This window comes from Pipistrellus hanaki (assembly GCF_964339955.1).
Source record: "Pipistrellus hanaki genome assembly, chromosome: 18".
Taxonomy (NCBI): Eukaryota; Metazoa; Chordata; class Mammalia; order Chiroptera; family Vespertilionidae; genus Pipistrellus; species Pipistrellus hanaki.
Genome location: NC_140520.1, coordinates 23256181 through 23271306, shown reverse-complemented (window position 1 = coordinate 23271306; position 15126 = coordinate 23256181). Strand labels below are relative to the sequence as shown.

Below are 15126 nucleotides of genomic sequence, written 5' to 3'. Positions count from 1 at the left end.
AAAGCAAGTGAGGCTGCAAAAAACATTTGTAGTGATCTTGGTCAAGATGCAGTTAGCGCCAGAAAATGCCAGCGTTGGTTTGAGAAATTTCGCGAGGGAACTTTTTTGTTAGATGACAAGAGTGGTCGAGGCCGTGTGTCCAATTTTGATCAAAAAGCTCTTCAAGCTCTTTGGTGCAAAATCCTCAAATTACCCAACAAGAGCTTGCGACAACTTTAAATTGTTCACAAAAAACAATTTCCAATCAATTGCGTGCACTTGGCAAAGTCCAAAAGTTTGGAAAATGGGTTCCTCATGAGTTGACCGACAACAACCGTAATCAAAGAGTCACAATTTGCAGTTCGCTCCTCTCTCGTCAAAACCGTTTGCCGTTTTTAGAGCAAATTGTTACCAGAGATGAAAAATGGGTGCTTTATGTTAATTTGAAAAGGCGGCCTCAATGGTTGGACAAAAATGAGGCTCCGCAGCCCACGCCAAAACCTGACTTGCATGCGAAAAAAGTGATGTTGTGTGTTTGGTGGAATTTTAAAGGAATTCTTCATTATGAACTTTTACCATCTAACCAAACCATTACAAGTGCAGTGTATAGTGCCCAATTGGAAAGGTTAGCCCAAGCTTTAAGAGAAAAAGAACCCGCGCTGATTAATCGGAAGGGCGTAATTCTTCACCACGGTAATGCACGACCGCATACTGCAAGAATCACTGCTGAAAAACTGTGCCAGTTGGAATGGGAAGTTCTCCCTCAACCTGCATATTCTCCTGATATTGCCCCTTCCGATTACCATTTGTTTCGTTCTTTGCAAAACTTTCTTCTTGGAAAAAAATTTAATAATGAAGAATGCCTCAAAAATGCATTGACAGAATTTTTTGCATCAAAATCACAAGAATTTTAAAACAGAGGGATTAAAATGCTTCCTGAGCGTTGGACACAAGTAGTAGAAAACAACGGCAACTATATTGTTGATTAAATTTTGTTGTATTGTTTAAATAAATTCGATTTAAAAAAGTATTAGAAAACGACATTAATTATTACTAGACCTAATAGTTCTGTTCAGTCCCCATATCAGGCACTCAGTCCTTGACTCCCTAAGGCTCAGAAAATCCCCCATGAATCAGCTGACCAATCTAGGATTGCCCTGCAAATGGAGAACACATTGTGACCTACACAGAGGGAAGCAGGAGGCAAGAAAGTAGGCCCTTTGAATTGCTTCACTTTGCCCACTTTATTTCTCCTTCTACAATTTGATTTCTTTGTTGTGAGATGATATTATTTTTATAATTCATGTCCCTGCTAAGATATTTATAATCCTGTTATCATTGTGGACAAGAGCTGGTTTTATGTATTGAAAATTGTTTTGGTCAGTTTGGAGTGCTATCACAAAAATACCATAGTCTTGGAAGTCCAAGATAAGATGTTGAGGTAGGTAGTGTACAGACAGCAGGTGCCTAGGTGCCTGAGACAGGGAAGCAATGAGAGAGAGAGAGAGAGAGAGAGAGAGAGAGATCCACTCTAGTTCTAACCAGTTCGCTCAGTAATTGATAGAATTAATCAGCTAGTCTGTGAGCAAGTAATGTGATCTGCACCTGCAAATGAACTCTGAATTCAGTACTTGCTTAATTTTTCTGTGTCCCATAATTCCGCTCCTTATCATATCCAGGTAGTGCTGGGTTTCTGAGCCATTGCGCTTGAAGAACCACGGACAGATGTGAGATATTTTTCTTTGCTAAAGGCTCTTACCTCTTTCTCTTAGATTACATGAAGCAGACCACGTTCGAAGCCCAAGCCTTTTTGGAAGCCGTGCAGTTCTTCCGGCAGGAGAAAGGTCACTACGGCTCCTGGGAAATGATGGCCGGGGATGAAATCCAGGTAACACGGAGCCCAGGGTTTGGGATCTGGTTCTCTGTCTGGGAGGCGGGAGGCCAGGATCGTAATGAACAGCCAAACGAAGAACATTGTAAGAATGGGAAGGTGTGGAACCAAAGACCATTTCTCTCATTGTCTAGAGCTTTGGGTCCGCACCCACTCCAAAGGCCAACAGACCAGACATGAGCTGGGGCAGCCCCAAACTGCAAGGGCCATTGGAAGAACTGCTTCTACTTTTTTCTATAAAATGATTATCCTTTTAAAAATATATATTTTATTGATTTTTTACAGAGAGGAAGGGAGAGGGATAGAGAGTTAGAACATCGATGAGAGAGAAACATCGATCAGCTGCCTCCTGCACACCCCCTACTGGGGATGTGCCCACAACCAAGGTACATGCCCTTGACGGGAATCGAACCTGGGACCCTTCAGTCCACAGGCCGGCGCTAAAATGATTATTCTTTCAGATGACCTGCTTCCAGAGTCGAAGCAAATGTGAACAGCATGGTTGGGTGCAAAGTGGGTGGTGGGGATTTCGGGCAGCAGGCTTGGGTTAGTTAAATCTTGCCAAGTTCTTTAACCTCTTTCTGTCTCAGGTGACTCTTCTGAAAGAAAGATAATGTTTGCCTTCTGGGGCTGTAAGAATTAAATGAGATACTTCGGGAAAGTATTTGGCACGCAGTTGTCTTTATCTTTTAAATGACTTATAAATGAAGAAATTAAAGGAGACACACTGTAAGAGCATGGGACAGTTTTCCTCTATGTTTCTAGCTTGCCATTCTCGGTGGTCCAGTATAATGTTCCATGACTTTAATGAAATGCCAGTCATGGGCTAAGCACCATGACTTGGTCCCTGGGCCTTTGTTACAAATCTCCAAGGCAACCATGCTTCATGATGGGAGCCCATCCTCCCAGAGGACACCAATCACAGTGCTGATTCAGCAGGAAGAGAAGGCTGGGCATGGGCCTCATTTAACGAGAGGCACACAGAGTCCATGAGTGGTTTTCTTTCATTTCCCCTCATCTCCCAGAGGTGCCTCTTTTGGGAGCCAGTAAAATTTGTTATTAGGGAGCAATATTTGGAAGATGCCAGATGGTGCCCTGCCTTTGTATAGTCATGAAACATCCAAAGCTGGAAACTTTCACATGAAGATGGAACTGTTATTATTGCTTTACCATGTTACTCCATATCTTTTCTTCTTCTTCTGATGGATTCTAAATTCTTTAAATATATATATATATATATATATATATATATATATATATATATATATATATATAGTGACTTCAGAGAGGAAGGGAGAGGGAGAGATAGAAACATCAATGATGAGAGAGAATCATTAATCAGCTGCCTCCTGTATGCCCGCCACTGGGGATTGAGCCCACAACTGGGGCATGTGCCCTGACTGGGAATTAAACCGTGACCTCCTGATTCCTAAGTCAATGCTCAACCACTGGGCCACACTGGCCGGGCTACATTTTTTATTCCCCACCCTGAGATTATTCAAGAACTTACACCGATTCTTAGTTTCTGACATCCTTTATAAATCTGAGAGGATTTAGGACCAACCATACGTATGCCAAAAAATAAAAAATAAAAAGCATAAGGGGAGGCTGAGGTATTTGACCCTTATTGGTCTGTCACACGAACAACCATATTGAATAGATGCACCAATGGTAAAGTGCCCCTGTGCAATCCTTTTTTATGTCACATCCTAATTCTGTCTGTTCATCTTAACCAATCTCATGAGGAGGGAAGAACAGCTACTATTATTTCCATTTTGTAAATGAGGACATTGCGGGAGGCCTATAGCAATTCAGTGACTTGCCTGGTTTTACTCATTCAACAACTGTGGAGCTACCATATGCCCGGCGCTCTGCTGGGTGCAGCGATCCAGAGATGGGCAAAGCAGAACCGGTCCCCCGTCCTGTGGAGCTGATGGATTCGGGGTCCCCTGCTTAGGGGACCATGGCCAAGGAAACGACAGCTGCCGACTCCTAAGCCAGCGCAAGATCAGCCCCAGCTGTGGGAATAGACTAACTCACACCATTACTGAGCTCCTTGCTTCAGGCTGTGCCCACTTGCTTCCTTTTTTTTTATTTCATCTGCAATCTCACGTCCGTTCACCTTCCTTCCCCATGCCCCTGAGAGCAGGCACGTCTTAAGTCCTTCCTGTGGGTTGCAGATTGAGTCTGTTGTGTCTGCTTCTGTTGACTTCCAGCTTTGTGCTTTGCGATATGTGCAAAGTGCTCTAGGGCGTGAGGGAGCTAAATGACTCATCCCCTGCCCTCTCAGGGAGGCAGAACCTACCTGGAAACATCCAGAGAACGGGGTGGCCTTAGCAGTGTGGGTGGGTACTCCTGTGGGGCTGTACATATATGGGCATCTTAAAGCACCCGCAGAAAGCAGTCATAGGAAGGTGCTAACGTGGAAGCATAGAAATACCCTACGTGGAAAAACCAAACCAATGAGAAAACCCCAGAAGAGGTCACTAAAAGCTGGAATTATCGGGTGACCCAACAAGTCTTGCTTCCCCCCAAGAATCTGAGCAGCTGGGATGAGGTCATAGACTCGTAAAACATGAGTGTTGGAGGGGGATTTCCAGATCGTTTGTCCCGGACCCTCCAGGAGAGAGAAAGAACCTCCAGAGATGATAGTTGGCGGAAGCCACAAAGACACCCTGTGACAGGAATGCCTTTTGAGCCATGTCAGGCTATCCCTGGAGAAGCTGGTGAGAGGTAATGGCTTCCAGAACGTTCCTGGGCGGGGCCTGCTGAGGGTAAGCTGCACTGTAAGCTCTTCTACACTGGGAGCTGCAGCAATGTCTGCCCTCAGATGCACAGAAAAAAAGAGGTCGGGGGCCCGAAGCAGCTGCCCAGCAGTTGAAGGATGTGGTGTGGCATTCTGGGTCAGAGAACATGACATCTTTTGTTTAAAGCACTGGGTTTATTGGCATCGCTTCCACTAAGAACTTAATCATAAAATTGTTCTAACCCCCTCGGCCCTGGGGGCCCGTATTCGTATTTCCATCGTTGTTACACTGTTATCTTCACAGCCATGACTCACACAAGTTTGGCAGGTCCTCGAGGCCGTGGTTGTTTTAGGCAAGTGTCCAGGCAAAGCAGATCTCTCAGAATAACTTGCCTGACAGACTGTGAACGCAGAATATTAATATTGACAAAAAATACAAGAGGTCCCCCCCCCCCTTATCTGTGGTTTTGTTTTCCAAACTTTCAGATACCTGTGGTCAACCATGGTCTGATACTGAATGGAAAGTTCCAGAAATAAACAGTTCAGCCAGTGTGGCTCAGTGGTTGAGCACGGACCCATGCACCAGGAGGTCAGGGCTCAATTCCTGGTCAAGGCAGTCAGGGCAGTCAGGGCACATGCCAGGGTTGCAGGCTCGATCCCCAGTAGGGGTTGTGCAGGAGGCAGCCAATCAATGATCTCTCTCTCTCTCCTTCTCCCTTCCTCTCTGAAATCAATTAATAAAACATACAAGAAAGAAAGAAAGAAAGAAAGAAAGAAAGAAAGAAAGAAAGAAAGAAAGAAAGAAAGAAAGAAAGAATTAACCAATCCATAAGTTTTAAGTTGTGCACCATTCTGAGGAGCACGATAAAATCTCTCACCGCCCTGCTTCATTCTGCCTGGGATGTGAGTCATCCTTTTGTCCACCGGACCCACACTGTGCACGCCACGCGCCCATTAGTCATGTAGTCGCCCCCTCCGTTATCGGATTAGTTATCAGAGAGAGAGATGAGAGAGAGACCACATTCACGTAAACTTTTATTACAGTATTTTATAATAACTGTTCTATTGTATGATTAGTGATCGTTATTAATTTCTTACCATGCCTAATTTGTAAATGAACTTGATCACAGCTCTGTACGCATTGGAAAAGACCTACTGTATCCAGGGTTGGGTGCTACCTGCGGTTTCAGGCATCCGCTAGGCATCCTGGAATGTATCCTCCCCATAAGGAGGGACCACTCTATCTGCACACAGTAAACGTGTTTTCTACTTGTCAGCATCAGTATATCAGGTTAAGCATTTTGCAGAATGTAAGGCTTTTGTTGTTTGGGATATTTATTATTTGCCTTGAAATGATCAGTGGGCCCGAGAAAGCAGCACTGTCACAGGATGGGGCGGCTAAAATACAGGAAAACTACCTACATGGTTTAGGCCTTCTCCGTAGGGTTCAGGGTTAGAGGGAGAGATACAGTTGGGCTCCGCTCCCATTGGCTCTGCCCTGCCCTGTGGCCATCCCCTCGACCCCTGCCCTGGCGACTCCCATACCCTCCTTCCTCCCCAGATATACTTCTTTTTCAAGTGCTGAAGTTATAAAATAGAACCAAATTTCTTGGAACATTACACGGGAAAGACGAAAAGAAAACTCTAAGCCCACCCCAATGGGGCATTCTTTTACCTTATATAACATCTCCCCTTTCAAGCTGATGTGCAGACTGACATCTCTGCAGAACTTTGCCATCTGTGCAAAAGGATGAATCAGGGCAATTAATATCGTTAGGGCAATTATCTCGCAGTTGACGCTTTTCAGCTGAGGCAAGAGTTCCCACCAATTTTAAGGTCTGGCTTCAGTCTCCTCACGCTCTTAGCTCATTCGCCCCACGACACAGTCATCACTCTTGGGCAGCTGTGTTCCAAACAAGAACTGCCTCCACTGAGCAGGTGGGGCGGGAGAGGTCCATGGATCATGAATTACCAACTTGAATCTGACTGTTGGATCTGCAGCTTCCATGGAGCTTGCACAGGTTAAGTTCTGGTTCACCTTTTGAACTCCCCAAGAGATTGATTCAGAGAGGTATAAACATCCCCCCACTCCCCACTGAATTGCCAGGACTAGTGGGAATGCTGTCTCCATCATGCTCTTTGTCACACCACGGAGTTCCACATCTCAGACGAGGGGCCCCCACTTCCTGCATGGATCCAGGAACCCACAGGGAGGGGGGGCTGATGGGTGGCTTGCCCACCTCCACGCTGGGAGTGCTCCTCCTCCGTTCAGCTGGACCGTCCCAACCCCCCCCCCCCCCCCCTGGTAGCAGCCCTGGTGAAAGGCCACGTCCAGTGAGCTCATGAGTGTTTCCACCAGCGTAAGGCTGGGCGATGACCTCAGAGAAAATCTTAATAAACTCCCAAAGTTTAATTCTCATTTCTATGAGGTCGGTTATTTTGGACAAATATTATTTTAACTTCATAGTACAGATGTCAAATGATTCTGTACTTTCGTGCCTGCCTCCATTCTCCAAATGACTTGTGTGTGTGTGTGTGTGTGTGTGTGTTGTTGTTGTTGTTGTGTGTGTGTGTGTGTTGTTGTTGTTGTTCTGTTTGTTTTGTTTGTTGTGTGTGTGTGTTGTTGTTTTTGTGTGTGTGTTGTTGTTGTTGTTTTGTTTGTTTTGTTTGGTGTGTGTGTGTGTGTGTTTTGTAAATCTCGGTCTGCAGCCGGATGCAGTATTGAAAGCTGAAAGCTGAGCTGTGAGCCCTGAAAGGCACAGGGCAACATGAATCGGAACCATAAGATAGCTCCAAGGGGGTTAGGGGGTAATGGGGATGCAAAGAAGAGGGGCCCGTGTACTTGCAATATGATGTGGGGACCCGTGGAATCCCGCTCAGATACAGAAGGAAGAATTTCATTGAACCAAGCAAAATTCTAAAAGAGACTTAGGAACACTTTTAAAAATAATCTTGGAAATGTTAGGACTCCCTCCCCCCCTCACCCCCGTACACAGCACACACTTATATGCTGCTCATCCCACCAATGTCCAGTTATTCCCAAGTGTCTGTTACTCCCTTCTTTTTCTAAACTTGAAAGAGAATGGAGGTGGGGTTCAGGGGACAGGGATGTCAAGGAGCATGAAGACACTTAGAACCCGAGGGCGTCTGAGGAGGAGCAGTGGTCTCGGGGGACACAGACAAGGGCTCAAGCCACCATGACAAGACTGTCCCCTTCACGGTTTTCCTCAGGACGCCCCTATCCGGAACTGAAGGGCCCCCTCTTTCCCCGAAGGCATTAGCTTCTGCTGGTTCTCCATAGGAGAAGTTTGAGTTGAGGAATCTGTTCTTTCTGACGGGGGAACATGAGCAGACGTTCTAGTTCCTTGTGGATGTTTACAAATGTTTGCCCTCGGAGGTTGTCTTCACTGACCCAGAATGAACCTATTCACCCAGCGGGTGTCCTATAGCTCAGGGCATGGCCCGTTGGCGTGATGCTCGGTTTTTGCCATTACCCACTGACAGACTGGGGGGCTGTCTTCCCCTTTGCTTGGCAGATCCTGAGCCACATGGTGATGGAGGAGCTGCTGCCCACCCTGCAGGCAGACCTGCTGCCCAAAATGAAGGGGAAGAAGAACGACAGGAAGCGGGCCTGGCTCGGGGTAAGTGATGGCATTGCTCCGCCTCGATGCTACTCCAATACACATTCCGTCCCTTCTCTTCTTAGGGTACCTTTTCCTTGTTTAAAAACGAGTTGCTTCCCTGGCCTACAGACTCCCTGGTCGAGTCTGCTCAGTCTCACTGCAGTGAGGACTGATCCGAGCGGACTGTAGCTTGGAAAGAAACATTCGAAGGAATGCGTGTGCCCTTTCCTTGACGTTGTGGTCCTCTGTGGTGATCCCTCCTCCCTGGACTTGACTCCCTCGGGCTCTTACTCACCGCAGAGCCCTGATTTATTTATTTATTTATTTGTTTATTTATTTATTTATTTTTAAAATACATTTTGTTGATTTTGTACAGAGAGGAAGGGAGAGAGATAGAGAGCTAGAAACATCGATGAGAGAGAGTCATCGATCAGCTGCCTCTTGCACACCCCCTACTGGGGATATGCCCGCAACCAAGGTACATGCCCTTGACCGGAATAGAACCAGGGACCTTTCGGTCCCCAAGCCGACGCTCTATCCATTGAGCCAAACCAGTCTCGGCCACAGAGCCCTGATTCAGGCATTGATCCCTGTCGCAGCTCCTCGAGGAGGCCTACAACCTGGTGCAGCAGCAGGTGTCAGAGGGACTGAGCGCCTTGAAGGAGGAATGCAGAGCTCTGACCAAGGGCCTGGAAGGAACCATCCGTTCAGACATGGATCAGATTGTCAACTCCAAGAACTTCTTAACCGGGAAGATCAAAGGTCAGTGGAGACGATGCACGTTCGTACTGAAGAAATAGGCTGCACAGGGAGGGTTGCGTCACAGAGTTAGGAGTCATGGTTTCAGAGGAGAGTTACGCGGAGGGGATGGGGAAGAAGGGATAAGGATTGTAATAGGAGCCTGCTTAGAGGGGCTGCTCAGGGCCTGGCCCCCCCCCTTGGAAACCTCAGTGAAACCAGCGGGAGGAAACTCTGCGTCTTGTCTTGTGTGGGTGGGGGGAGGGTGGTAAGGGTGGGATGTGTATTCTGATACCACCTGCACCTGCCCTGTGGTGGTGGCACTTCTTGGCTTATGATCCATGTTTACGATCATTCTGAAATTTCCATTACATGCATTCATTATATGTCTTCTCTCAAAGTTAATTGATAAAGAAATCATTATTCTCCTGGCAAACAAAGTTGCATTTGGGTATCAAGCAAGTCATTTTTATTTTATTTTTAAAAATATATATCTGTATTGATTTCATAGAAGAAGGGGGGGAGAGATGGGGAGGGAGAGAGAGATCAATGGTGAGAGAAAATCATTGATCAGCTACCTCCTCAACTGCCTCCTGCATGCCCCCTACTGGTGATAAGAGTCCACAACCCAGGCAGGTGCCCTGACCCAGAATCAAACCTTGACTTCCTGGTTCATAGGTTGACACTCAACCACTGAGCCACACCAGCTGGGCACAAGTCATTTTTAGAAATTATAGATTGTTTTATATTTGAATCATGCCATTGAGGTGAAAGGTCTTTTTCCCCTAGTAATTCTATGACCTGCTTAATATTTTATATCCCAAATATTTATGAGTTATACATGATATGAATAGTATTGGTCATCTTAGATTCTCAGAAAAAAGAGGCAGTATGATCTTCTTACCTCTGTGAACCAGTTCTGAGAATTGAAATAAGAATGTGACTGTTATTGGCACATAATGTGTAAGCAACTTAAGTGCCAATAAAAACTTAAGAAATAGACTTGAAATTCTGTTTCTGCACATTAGGACTTGACCTTGGTCAAGCCGTCTAATATCTTCAGGCCTCTATTTTTCCATCTGTAAAATGGAGGATTGGCCATTCAGATGAGTGAGTACTTCCCTCTTCGGCTCGGTCATGTGACAAGGTCATGTGACTAGCTCCTCAGAGCTGGCATTCCAGTCCATGGAGTGAGGTCAGGCCTCTTCCAGCTCAGGGTTCCTTCCTGGGATCGCTGCTTCCAAACCTGGCCAGCCATGAGCATCACCTTAGCCCTTAGCAACAACAACAACAAATAATAATAATAACACAGATCTCATTGGCCCAGCCAGACTTCCTAAAGCAGAATCTTTGCTATGTTCTTCCTCATCTAAATCAAAGGGCAGCATTTGCCTCTGGGAAGTGGGAGGATAGTTATATTTTTTTCCATCCCTCTTTCTTTTTTTAAAAAAAATATTTTTTTATTGATTTCAGAGAGGAAGGGGAAGAGAGATAGAAACATCAATGATGAGAGAGAATCACTGATCCGTTGCCTCCTGCACACCCTGCACTGGGGATCAAGCCCACAACCCGGGCAAGTGCCCTGACCGGGAATCAACTGTGACCCCTGGTTCATAGGCCGATGCTCAACCACTGAGCCACACACATTGGCTGGGTTCCCAGCCCTCTTACTGATTTTCTGTGCTCTCTACATTTTTGTCACTGTGCATGTTGTCCTTGATTATCAGAACAAAAAATAATGTTTTTTTTAAAAGTTGGGGGTGGGAAAGAGATGTGGGGGTGACAAACTGAAAGGAATTTGCTTCCATTTGCCCAAGAAATGACTGTACTTGAATTTTTAAAAGTCTCTGGAGAAGGCAAGAGGGGGAATTGAATTATATTATATTGATTGACTCTTAGAGAAATTAATTAAGACAATAAATTGTTGTGCACAAATAATCAATCATTATGTTGTACAGCTGAAACTAATATAATGTTATGTGTCAATTATACCTCAATTTAAAAATAAGCTTAATAAGTTTTGATTTTAGAAGGAAACTATGTATACAGGGGTGGGCAAAAGTAGATATACAGCTGTGAGTACGAAAAACACATTTGTTTTTGTATAATTATTTACTCTTGTATTATATATTTTTTCCATGTGAACAACTGTACACCTACTTTTGCCCACCCCTGTATATAATGACAATGATTGACGGATGTCTGGCTTTTTTTTTTTTTTTTAATATTACAGAGAGGAAGGGAGAGAGATAGAGAGTCAGAAACATCGATGAGAAAGAATCATCGACCAGCTGCCTCCTGCACACCCCCCACTGGATGTGCCCATAACCAATGTGCATGTCCTTGACCAGAATTGAACCTGGGACCCTTCAGTCTGCAGACCAACGCTCTATCCACTGAGCCAAACCAGTTTCGGCTGTCTGGCATTTTTTTTTGTATTAGACACTGCCTGCTTATAGGGACCAAGCAGAAAAAGGCATTTCATCCCAGGGCAGAGGGGAAAGCTTGGGGAGGGGAGACATTCTGTCTGTTTCCATTTTCAATCCACCTACTGGTTTTCTATCCTGCTGAATGCTGGCTCGGGGCTGGCTGAGTTGGCCTGTCGGGCCCTTGGAGCTTGCCGTGGCTGCTCAGTGGCTCTGTGGGGCAGCTGCCCAGCCCTGGCCTGGCTCTAGAGTGCCTTTGCATCCACTTTTGCCCCAAGTCACGGTTTCCTGGCTGTCTCCTTCCGCAGCGATGGTGGCCCAGCCCGCGGAGAAAAGCTGTGCGGAGAGCGTGCAGCCATTCTTGGCGTCCATTCTGGAGGAGCTCATGGGGCCCGTGAGCTCAGGATTCAGTGAAGTGCGCTCCCTTTTTGAAAAGGAAGTGGACGAACTCAGCCAGAACTTCCAGACCAGCAAGGACAACGCCCAGCTAAAGGAGGTAGGATGTGAAGACCAGGAGTTGGGAGTGAATGGTCTGCCTGGGGCTGCCTCTTCCCTGGGGTTTTATCTGCATTCATCTCGTCTTTTCTTCCTTCCCACCCTTCCTTCCTTCATTCATCTGCCCTTCCAGCCATTCATCTAGTCTGTCTTCCATTCATCCAACAACCCATCTACCTGATTTTCTTTATTGATGGTTTCAAGATGCAAAAATAACAATGGATCACCCATAGCCACCCAACCCTAGCCCACCCCCAGCTCCTAGACCACCTCCCCTCCCAACTCCCTGAATTAACTAATTCAAGTAGCTCAGAATGCTTTTTCCTTGTTCATACATATGCATTTAGCATCATTTGTATAAATTTTTTGTTCATCGATTTGTTTGTTGCTAAAAATATGGTCCCTATATCAGCAGTAGCAGCAGCAGCACGTGGCTGTTAATATGCAAATTCTCAGGCCTTCACCAAACATCTACCAAGTCAGAAACTCTGGGCAGCGCGTTCTAGGCGACCTCCAGAGAATCTGGTGCACCCTAAAGCGTGACAGTCGCTGACAGACATGACTTGTCAACTTGGTTTTACCCTTGACACATGATGGACATCCCTACAAGTCAGTGGATAAGATCAGATATGTCTCTTCCTTTTCTTATTTTCTCTGTGCATACATACACGTCATTGTACATAAACGAGAACATTTTGTATATATTTTGAGGTTTCGTATCGCAGCCTTATTTTTAAACTTGCCTTTGCTTTCCCATCCTCCTCCCACACCTCTCCCCTCCCCTTAAGTAAATAGTGTCAACACCTTAGCATGTGCCATTCTGTAATTTTCCCATGCTTATAAAGCATCCTAGAGGCCTGGTGCACAAAATTCGGAGGAGGTGGGGGAATCCCTCAGCCCGGCCTGCGCCCTCTCTTAGTCCAGGAGCCCCATGATTGATTGCCTTTCAGACGAAGGCTCCACCTGCCCACCTACCGCAGCCCACCAGCCCATGGCCTGGGCCTCCCTCTGCGGTTGATTGTGGGGCTATTGCAATCTCCCCCTCCCCCAATCTTTTTATTTTTTTATTTTTTTTATTTTATTGATTTTGTACAGAGAGGAAGGGAGAGAGATAGAGAGTTAGAAACATCGATGAGAGAGAGTCATCAATCAGTTGCCTCTTGCACACCCCCTACTGGGGATATGCCCGCAACCAAGGTACATGCCCTTGACCGGAATCGAACCGGGTCCCTTCAGTCCCCAAGCCGACGCTCTATCCATTGAGCTAAACCGGTCCCGTCCCTCCCCCAATCTTATCAGCACCCTCCCTGGCTGGCTTGGCCCCAGTGCATGTCATAGCGGGGTCGATCTGCTGTTCAGCTGTTCAGTTGATTTGCATATTATGCCTTTATTAGTATAGACAAAACACACACATTCATAGGCTATTTGTTTAGATTGCTTCGTCTTAGAAAAAATGGGATTATGCTATATAGACTGCTTATCAGTATTCTCGTTCAAAAATGCCTCAAGGAAACTATTTCCAAGTTAACTGTTCTAGCTCTAAGTCATTCATTATAATGGCTGCATAATATGTCATGCATGATTTATTCAACCATCCAGATGTTGCTGGCATGGAGCAAAGCTATGATAAATAACCTTATTAACATAGTCTTACATGCTGATGCTTTTCATTTCTATGGGATAGATTCCTAGGACAGAATTTCTAGGTCGAAAGGTAGGTTCCTTCCTCATGTTAAGATGTTGCCATTTGTGTTCCCCCAAAAGGATTTAAAATCGACATTGCCACCCACTGTGTATGGCAGAGGGCTTTCTTCCTCACATTCCCCTCAGAGATAGGTGTTACCACTTGTTTACACTTTCACCAATCTGATAGGTCCTAGCAGCTAGGAGCCAAGTGGTGACCCCAGCAGCAAGCTAACCTACCCCCTGGTGGTCGAATGGTTCAACAAACAGTTAGGATATTAGGCTTTTGTTATAGAGCAGGGGTCTTCAAACTACGGCCCGAGGGCCACATGCAGCCCCCAGGGGAGTCTGATCCTGCCCGCCAGGTTTTTTGGGCAGTGAGCGCAGCCGAGGTGTTACAGTAGGGATTAGTAGTTCATATAGTCCGGCCCTCCAGCTCTCTGAGGGACCGTGATCTGGCCCCCACTTTAAAAAGTTTGAAGACCCCTGTTATAGAGGATGTGTATAATATTGTTCCTAAGTCTGAATGGGTTAATTTTTCCCCTTTGCCCAAATGCAGCACCTGGACCGGCTTATGAGTCTCCCCCTGGATTCTGTGAAGATGGAACCTTGTTACATCAAAGTCAACCAGCTCGAGGAGCGCCTGCAGGATCTCAAGAGCCGCTTCCGATTCCCCCACGTGGACCTGGTGGTGCAGCGGACACAGAACTACATGCAAGAGGTGGGTGCCCACAGGGGCCTCCTGGGGAGGAGAAAGGAGCCTGCGGGGAAGCAAGCTCAGGCAGATGAGACTGGCGTGCTTGCAGCCAGGAAGCATGGCCATTGCCTTTGTCATTATATCTGTCCATCTAGCTGGCTTCATCTTCCCCCCCATGTCACAGAGCAGGAACATCATAGAGTAGAATATCATGGAGTAGAAACATCCAGGGAAATAAAGCGGCACTAGTTAATAATTACTTGGTTTGTCAACCCCCTGGCAATGGGCAACAGAGACACCTGATTGGTGGTGTTGCTCTTATATCAATCAGAGGCAAAGCAGACGTACAGTCCTTAGCTCATCCTAGCTTGATGCCTGTGTTGGTGGCCAGAGCTGTTTCATGCCTGAGGCACATTTTTAAAAAAAATTACTTGGTTTGTCAAATCAGTGCTTCTAATGGTGGCTGCACATTAGAATGGCCTGGGGAGCTTTTAAGAAATACTGATGCTGGGACCAGTTTGGCTCAATGGATAAAGCGTCGGCTTGGGGACTGAAGGGTCCCGGGTTCGATTCCGGTCAAGGGCATGTACCTTGGTTGTGGGCATATCCCCAGTAAGGGTGTGCAAGAGGCAGCTGATCGATGACTCTCTCATCGATGTTTCTAACTCTCTATCTCTCTCCCTTCCTCTCTGTATAAAATCAATAAAATATATTTAAAAAAAAAAAAAACCGAAATACTGATGTCTAGGCCCCACCTCCAGTGGTTCTGATTATATATATTTTAAGTTGTTTTCTAATTATTGAAGGTGTATCAATCTATAATTAAATAATTTTTTAAATTTTAATAT

At 45.9% G+C, this 15126-nt stretch overlaps 1 protein-coding gene and 1 long non-coding RNA gene across 2 annotated transcripts in view; both read left to right on the top strand.

Annotated features, from left to right (window-relative positions):
* The window catches only part of LOC311613123, a 141068-nt gene that overhangs the window by 111185 nt on the left and 14757 nt on the right, over nucleotides 1-15126 (top strand). The window lies entirely within an intron of this gene.
* Nucleotides 1-15126, top strand: part of NIBAN1 (niban apoptosis regulator 1) — a 120491-nt gene that overhangs the window by 90608 nt on the left and 14757 nt on the right. The window contains exons 6-10 of the mRNA XM_084866582.1: nucleotides 1752-1867; nucleotides 8153-8257; nucleotides 8839-9001; nucleotides 11712-11899; nucleotides 14141-14302. Coding sequence (XP_084722708.1) covers nucleotides 1752-1867; nucleotides 8153-8257; nucleotides 8839-9001; nucleotides 11712-11899; nucleotides 14141-14302 — 734 coding nt within the window. The remainder of the gene's footprint in view (nucleotides 1-1751; nucleotides 1868-8152; nucleotides 8258-8838; nucleotides 9002-11711; nucleotides 11900-14140; nucleotides 14303-15126) is intronic.